Consider the following 8,014-nt stretch of genomic DNA (forward strand, 5'->3'; position numbering starts at 1 on the left):
AAAATGCCTGCCCTAACCGGTTTGGCTCATTGGATAGAGTGTCGGCCTGCGGACTAAAGGGTCCCAGGTTCGATTCCGGTCAAGGGCATGTACCTTGGTTGCAGGTACATCCCCAGTAGGGGGTGTGCAGGAGGCAGCTGAATCGATGTTTCTCTCTCATCGATGTTTCTAACTCTCTATCCCTCTCCCTTCCTTTCTGTAAAAAATCAATAAAACATATTTTTTAAAAAAAAGCCTAAGGGACCATTACAACTGGTCGACCGAACCACCTGTCTACCGGTTGCTATGACACACACTGACCACCAGGGGCCAGACACTCAATGTAGGAGCTGCCCCCTGGTGGTCAGTGTGCTCCCACAGCCAACCTCCTGTGGTCCCTCCCCTGGGCTGGCTGGCTCTGATCGGCCCGATCGCAGGTGAGGCCAAGGAACCCCACCTGTGCATGAATTCATGTACCAGGCCTCTAGTACATAATAATTTGTACATACAGGTTTGTAATCCCTTACCGACAATTGCAGAATCAAAAAACAAAACAAAACAAACACCTGTAAAAACTGAAACCTGACTTGAATTATAGTAGGGCTATTTATATTTTTTATTTAGTCTACTTAGTGTGAGTACCCATAAATTTTGCTAAAGACGTACTATTCTGTTTGGTTATAGTCTCTGCAGGGATGTTTCAGAATGTGGCACATGTGCCATATTCCCTTTCTAAAAAATCTAGAAAATTCTTAATTTTTTTCTTCCAATTATTGAGATATAATTGACATATAACACTGTTTAAGTATACAGTATAATGACTTGACATTGTAAAGTGATTACCAGAATAAGTTTAGTTAACATCCATCACTTCATATAGTTATAAAAAAATGTTTTTTTTTTCTTGTGATGAGAGCTTTTAGAATTTACTCTCTTAGCAACTTTCAAATATACCATGCAACACTGTTAACTATAGTCATCATATTGTACATTATGTCCCAGGACTTATTCATCTTATAGCTAGAAGTTTGTACCCTTTGATCACCTTCACCCCATTCTCCTACCCCTCTGCCTCTGCTAACCATAAATCTGATTTCTTTTCCTATGAAATTAGTTTAAGATTCCACATATAAGTGAGATCATACAATATTTGTCTTCGTCTGACTTACTTCAGTTATCATAAGGCCCTCAAGGTCCATCCATGTTGTCACAAATGGCAGGGTTTTCTTCTTTTTTATGGCCAAAATGATATTTAGGCTGCTTCCATCTCTTGGTTATTGTAAATAATGCTGCAGTGAACATGAAGGTGCAGATATCTGTTTGCCATAGTGTTTTGTTTCCTTTGGATATACACCCAGAAGTGGAACTGTTGGATTATAAGGTAGTCCTATTTTTAATTTTTTGGGCGAACCCCCTTACTGTTTTCCATAGTGACTACATCAATTCACAATCCTACCAACAGGGCATGAGGGTTCCCTTTTCTCCACATCCTTGCTAGCATTTATCTCTTTTTGATGATAGCCATTCTGAAAGACATGAGGTACTATCTCATTGTGGTTTTGATTTGCATTTCCCTAATGATTAGTGATGTTGAATACCTTTTAGTGTACCTGTTGGCCATTTGAATATCTTCTTTGGAAAAATGACTATTCAGGTCCTTTGCCTATTTTTAAATTGGATTATTTGTGTGTGTTTTTTGCTATTGAGTTTAAGAATTCTTTATGTATTTTGTATATTAACCCCTGGTCAGATACATGATTTGTAAATATCTTCTCCCATTCCATATGTTGTCTTTTCATTTTGTTGACTGTTACCTTTGCTGTGCAGAAGCTTTTTAGTTTGATGTCTTCCCTCTTGTTTTTTATTTTGTTGCTTGTGCTTTAGGTGTCATATTTAAGAAATCATTACCAAGACCCATGTCAAGAAGCTTTTCTCTGTTTTCTTCTAGGAGTTTTATAATTTCAGGTCTTACATTTAAGTCTGTAACCCACTTAGTGTTAATTTTTGTGAATGTTGTAAGGGATTTAGTTTCATTCTCTTGCATGTGAATATCCAATTTTCCCAGCACAGTTTATTGAAGAGACAGTCATTTTCCATTGAGTATTCTTGACTCCCTGGTCAAATATTAGTTGATAGAATATTCTGGAACTCATCTGGGCTCAAGGATTTTAGATAAGAATTTGCATTCCTCTCAGATTGTACTGTACCAAGTTACCAAACTAAATGTTCTTGCCTGGATGTTATGAGATTGAGTTAAGTGTTTAGAAACTAATCTAGTTTTCTACTGTACAGATTTGATTTTTCAAATCAATTTATATATTACTTACTTATGAGGAACTTCCTAAACTTTTAGTTTCTTTGAATGCCTGCACTTCTGTTAAAAAAAAAAAAGTGGACTGAAATAATGGTAGAATTTAAGAAGAGTTTTGTATTTTTTTTGGCCCTTATATACTGTCTTCTATTAGAAAATATGCTATATGCAAGAATGGCTTTATTTATACTTTTCAAACACACCTTTTTATTTAAATATTACATTATAGGCTACAAGTGATCTGGAAAACTATGACAAGACTCGACATGAAGAATTTAAAAAGTATGAAATGATGAAGGAACATGAAAGGAGAGAATATTTAAAAACACTGAATGAAGAAAAGAGAAAAGAAGAAGAATCTAAATTTGAAGAAATGAAGAAAAAACATGAAAATCATCCCAAAGTTAATCACCCAGTAAGGATTATGACTTTATGAAACCATAATTAGATGAAAATACTTCCTTGAACCAGATAATAGATTTTTATCATGTTATTGGTACTTAAATATTAATTCTTAATTCTGCAAAATTCCTCATATTTATATATTTTTTGCATATATACACATAGATTAGATTTTGTTTTGAGTGTTTTTTAAAAAGTTTATTGGGGTGACATTGGTCAACATGAACATATAAGTTTCAGGTGTGGGTTTCTATGTTACAAAATCTGTATATTGTACCATGTGCTCACCACCTGAGTGGTGTTTTTTTTTTAATTGATTCACAGGGAAGCAAAGATCAACTAAAAGAGGTATGGGAAGAGGCTGATGGATTGGATCCTAATGACTTTGACCCCAAGACATTTTTCAAATTGCACGGTAACATATTTGATACAAATATTAATATTTATATCTGCTGTTTGAAAAATTATAGTTGCTTTACTCTTAATATTTCTGCCAAGGTCTACTATTGAGTCCTTTTGAGAGTAAATGTTTAGAGTATTTCTCTAGTGTAATATAATAGTCTTTATTGCTGATATGCAGTATAAAATATTTGGGCCAGTAGCTGTGTCTTTATATCTGCTTTTACTGGTAAATCACTATATGACTTATTACAAGATTCTCTGTAAAATGAAGGTATTTCTGTGACTAGGTATGTTATATCTAACAAGTTTTATGCAATCATATTAAAATTTACTTTCATTCATAGCATATTGCTTTATATTTTTGGGAAAAAATTGATATATTTCCCTAAAACCTATGATGAATTATAAATAAATGAATTTTTATCAGTTGGACACATCTGAGGCTTCATAAAAAAGAAGAAACCTTTTTGGTAGCATATTGGTATTTCATATCAGTACTGTTTTTGCAAACCAATTGTAAATAGTTGTATTTAAATTATTTATTTTCTAAGGCATTAAAATCAATTTTTTGCATTGGGAACTTTAGATGTCAATAATGATGGCTTCCTTGATGAACAAGAATTAGAAGCCCTATTTACTAAAGAGGTAAATGAGTTCATTAAGTATTTGGTTATTTTGCTCTCTCTTTTTTTCCTTTTATTATCTTTCTTTTATGTTGGTTTTAAATTTTTCTTTTTAGTTGGAGAAAGTATATGACCCTAAAAATGAAGAGGATGATATGGTAGAAATGGAGGAAGAAAGGCTTAGAATGAGGGAACATGTAATGAATGAGGTATGTTTTAAAAGTTTAATATATGTTACAGTACTTCTATGGATTATTCAAGTTGTTGCAGTAAATCTTATCACAAAATGGAAGACAAATACACAGAATAGGTATTTAATTGGACTTTGATTTTTGGTCCAGAATATTCAATAGATTCCCTTACTGTGAATAAAATTATTTTGTAACTCATTTAAAATATTTTAAAAGATTAAGATGCCGCTGCATATCAGCTATAAAACATCTTTTTGGAAGTAAAAAAAATAATGTGGTCCAATATTTGGTATTTTAAATGGCTATTTTAGTTTTTGCTAAGAAAATCCAAAAACCCAATACCCAAGTGGTTGATAACAGCACATATTTATTTCTTGTTCACATTACTAAGCTGAAAACTCTAATAGAGACTTCATAAGCAGGGTAACTAAAGCCCATTGTTTTGCTTCAGTGATGATTTTCACCTGATATTGATGAACTGGGATTTCTGTTGATTGCTTGGCATCCCAGGTATCAAATATATTTCTTTGGTTATTGCTTTTGTAACTGAATTTGCCATAGTTGACAAGAGCCATTGGAAGATTTGGAGGTTGTAAATTTTTGTTTTGATGTACTAGGTTGTTTGTTTTTAAAAATAATTGTTGAGAGCATTTTAACTTAAACTCCGTTACTCTTGGCTAAACAATTCTCTTACTGGAAAGGTTATTTTTCTTGCCTACATACTTGGTTTGGCGGGATTATACATAGTGTGGTGAGCCTAACCAGTTAGATCAGCAACTTAAACTTGGTGATTTTGGGGGTATCAGGGATATAGATATTTCACTGCATTTCCAAATTTGAATAATATAGAAGAGAAAAATATCTATTTTCTGATTTTGATATAATGTTTAGTGTTCTGTTTTATTTTTTCCCTCTCAGAGTTTATGGATGTTAGGCTAGCTCTAACTGCTGTATGTTTATGTAGTAGCATTTTTTGGAAGACAGTTTCTAGTGTCTAAGTAATATGAGAAAGAGTTATTTGATTTTACTACACTTTCCTTTGATCAGGTTGATTCTAACAAAGACCGATTGGTGACTCTAGAAGAGTTTTTGAAAGCTACAGAAAAAAAGGAATTCTTGGAGCCTGATAGCTGGGAGGTAATAGACCCTATTTGAAATGGGATGTATGATTCAAGAAATTCCACATCCGTCTATTCTACTTTTAACTTTTATTCCCCATTATGTTTGCATGTACAGTCTTACCATTTTGGTTTTTCATATAAAATATCACTTTTATATAATGAACTTGATTTCTTAGAAAGCTTATGGTAATTGATCTCTTGTTTGTAATCACATTACATATTATAATTAGAAGTCTTAAAAAGTATAAAATAATGATCATTCTTGAAAATGAGAAATTTAAATACATTTAAAGGATAAATTAGAAATTACCTATAATTCTACCACCTAGAGGTAGACACTAAACTTATGTATTGTGTTATGCCAATTTAGAAATAGTTTATATATTTAGTATATGCATCTATAGCATAGAGTGTATAGTGTATGATCCCATTTTTAATTTATATATACACATAAATTCATAGCTCTCTCTCTGTATATACTTAAAATGGCTTTACACTGTATAGATGACTGTGAGTTTGTGAAATTCTGTTTTTTTAAAATTTATCAATATTTCTTGAACATGTTCTATTGCTCAAACACATGATTTAAGAAATGACTCCTTAGCATGCAGTTGGGTGGTTGTAGCATCATTTATATAACCATTCCTCCAGATTTAGACATTCTGGATGCATCCCGCTTTTTTTTTTTCACTGTAATAAATAACACTATTATAACTATCCATTTGTTCATACATTTGTGGCATCTGTGATTTCCCTGAGATTAATTCCTAGGAATAGAACTATTCTCAAAGTTTATGAACATTTTTTTTTAGTTTCTAAATATACCTGTCAAACTGCTCCAGAAAGGTATTCCAATTTATATCAAAGTTGCCTGTGTATAAATGAGTGCATACTTTATAAGAGTGGTTGAAAAGCACCAACCAAACTAGGTTGAAGAAAGAACAGTATCTTTTTCTTTATAGAACAGAAAAGAAAAAGATTACCATTTTCATTAGATTTTTAATTGTCCAGAAAATACTTTGCGATAGGGTGACCAACTGTGCGTGCTTACCTGGGACTGAAGAGTTTCCCAGGATGTGTTCTCAGGATATGGATTTTTTTCCCCAGGATATGGAACTTTTTAGTGCTAAAACCAGGACAATCCCAGTCAAGTTGGGACAGTTGGTCATCTTAGTTTGAGATTAAAGAAATCAGTTGCTTTTTAAAAAAAGTTTTATTGATTTTTACTGAGGAAGAGAGAGGGGGATAGAGAGAAAGAAACATCAATGATGAGAAACATCCATTTGCTGCCTCCTGCACGCCTCCTACTGGGGATTGGGCCCTCAACTGGGGCATGTGCCCTGACCAGGAATTGAACCAGGGACCTCCTGGTTCATGGGTCGAGGCTCAACCCCTGAGCCACATGGGTGGGGTCGGCTGCTTTTTGTTATAAGTTTTGTCTAACATTTGAAATATTTCTGGACTTTGGTGAAGAAAAATTCTAAAATTATTTGAACATGCAATCCCTTTAATGTTTCTGGTGAACCAGATCAATAGATCAGTATGTACTTTTTTCATTTTGACAGTTTCAGATTTACAAAAAAGTACAAGAATAGACTAAGAATTCCTGAATTCCCTTTGCCAAGATTTCCTATTTTACATTTACTTCTCTCCCTCACTTTTTTCCTCTATTTTAAATCTGTGTATATGTGTATCTATATATAACATATAATTATTTTTGAAAGTAAGTTGTACACGATACTTCTTTAACCTTAATATTCAAATGTGTATTTCTTGCAAAAAAAGGATTTATATTATATAATCAAGTAAAATTATCAACCTTCCCACCCCCCTCCACCCACAATACTCTAATCCAGGAGTGGGGAACGTCTGGACACGGCCCAGAGATCATTTGGTCTGGCCCTGCCAAGGCATTAGTGGCAAGTTATTAAATGTTTGACCAAAGATAGCAGGCTAATTTTTAAGTTAATAATTTGTATGGCCTGAGAATGATGTTATAAATATCCAAATGGCCCTTGGCAGCAAAAAGGTTCCCTTCCCCTCTAATCAGGTAGGCTTGATTGAGATTTTTATCAATTTTCCCAATATTGTCTTTTATCGCAAAAGAAAACCCAAGAAAATGCAGTGAATTTAGTTGTAATGTCTTTCTAGTCTCTGTTAATCTGAAATAGTTCCTGAGTTATTGTGTCTCATGGCATTGATATTTCAAAAGAGTATAGACCAGCTATTTTGTAGACCACCCATCAGCTTGAGGGGCTGTTTCCTTATGATTCCTACTTTTGATAGGAATATAGCTGAAGTGATGCTAACTAAGGACATCGTATTAGGAGGCATTATTAGTCCTGATTATTCCCTTAACTGGCAATATTAACTTAGATTATTTGGTTAAGGTGAAGTCTACCAGGTGTTTTCACTGTAAAGTTACAACTTTACCTTTTATAATCAAAAAAATATCTTGTAAAACCCATGATATTGCCAGAATCTTAAGTCAGCTTTAAAAAAAAAACCCACATCATTCTACATCATAAGTCTTTCCAAATACAACTTGTAAGCATTATTTTCATATCTATGGGTGCTTAATTATTTTCTTAGGATTAGACATTCAGGTTATCTTCAGTCTTTTATTGTTATTTTAAAAAGTGCTGCTATCAACACATTTTCATATACAGCTTTTAATGTATTTAGGGCTATTTTATAAAGTAGATTGTCAGTGTAGCATTATCAGGGTCAAGAGAATATTTTTAAAACTATTGATATACTTTGTAAAGAATATTGAAAGAATTGCACTAATTTACATTTCCACTAATAAAAAATGAGTGATCTGTTTTTTGTTTTTAAAAATGTATTTTTAAGGATATACTTTGAGACTTATCTACAAGTTCCATTCTCTGATGATTCTGGTCAGCATCAGTTGTTACTTGACTGTTGACAAATGGTGATTTTCTAATCATTTATTTTTTGCCTTTGTATTGTAAGGAAAAGCTA

The 8,014-nt window shown here is 33.0% G+C and overlaps 1 protein-coding gene across 3 annotated transcripts in view; it reads left to right on the forward strand.

Moving 5' to 3' along the window:
* Positions 1-8,014, forward strand: part of NUCB2 (nucleobindin 2) — a 43,000-nt gene that overhangs the window by 25,447 nt on the left and 9,539 nt on the right. For all 3 annotated transcript variants that reach the window (XM_005883311.2, XM_014530913.1, XM_005883312.2), the window contains 5 exons: positions 2,520-2,705; positions 3,017-3,107; positions 3,681-3,739; positions 3,834-3,926; positions 4,956-5,045. In XM_005883311.2, the coding sequence (XP_005883373.2) occupies positions 2,520-2,705; positions 3,017-3,107; positions 3,681-3,739; positions 3,834-3,926; positions 4,956-5,045 (519 nt within the window). The remainder of the gene's footprint in view (positions 1-2,519; positions 2,706-3,016; positions 3,108-3,680; positions 3,740-3,833; positions 3,927-4,955; positions 5,046-8,014) is intronic.

This window comes from Myotis brandtii, unplaced genomic scaffold (genome assembly GCF_000412655.1).
Source record: "Myotis brandtii unplaced genomic scaffold, ASM41265v1 scaffold782, whole genome shotgun sequence".
In the NCBI taxonomy this organism is placed as follows: domain Eukaryota; kingdom Metazoa; phylum Chordata; class Mammalia; order Chiroptera; family Vespertilionidae; genus Myotis; species Myotis brandtii.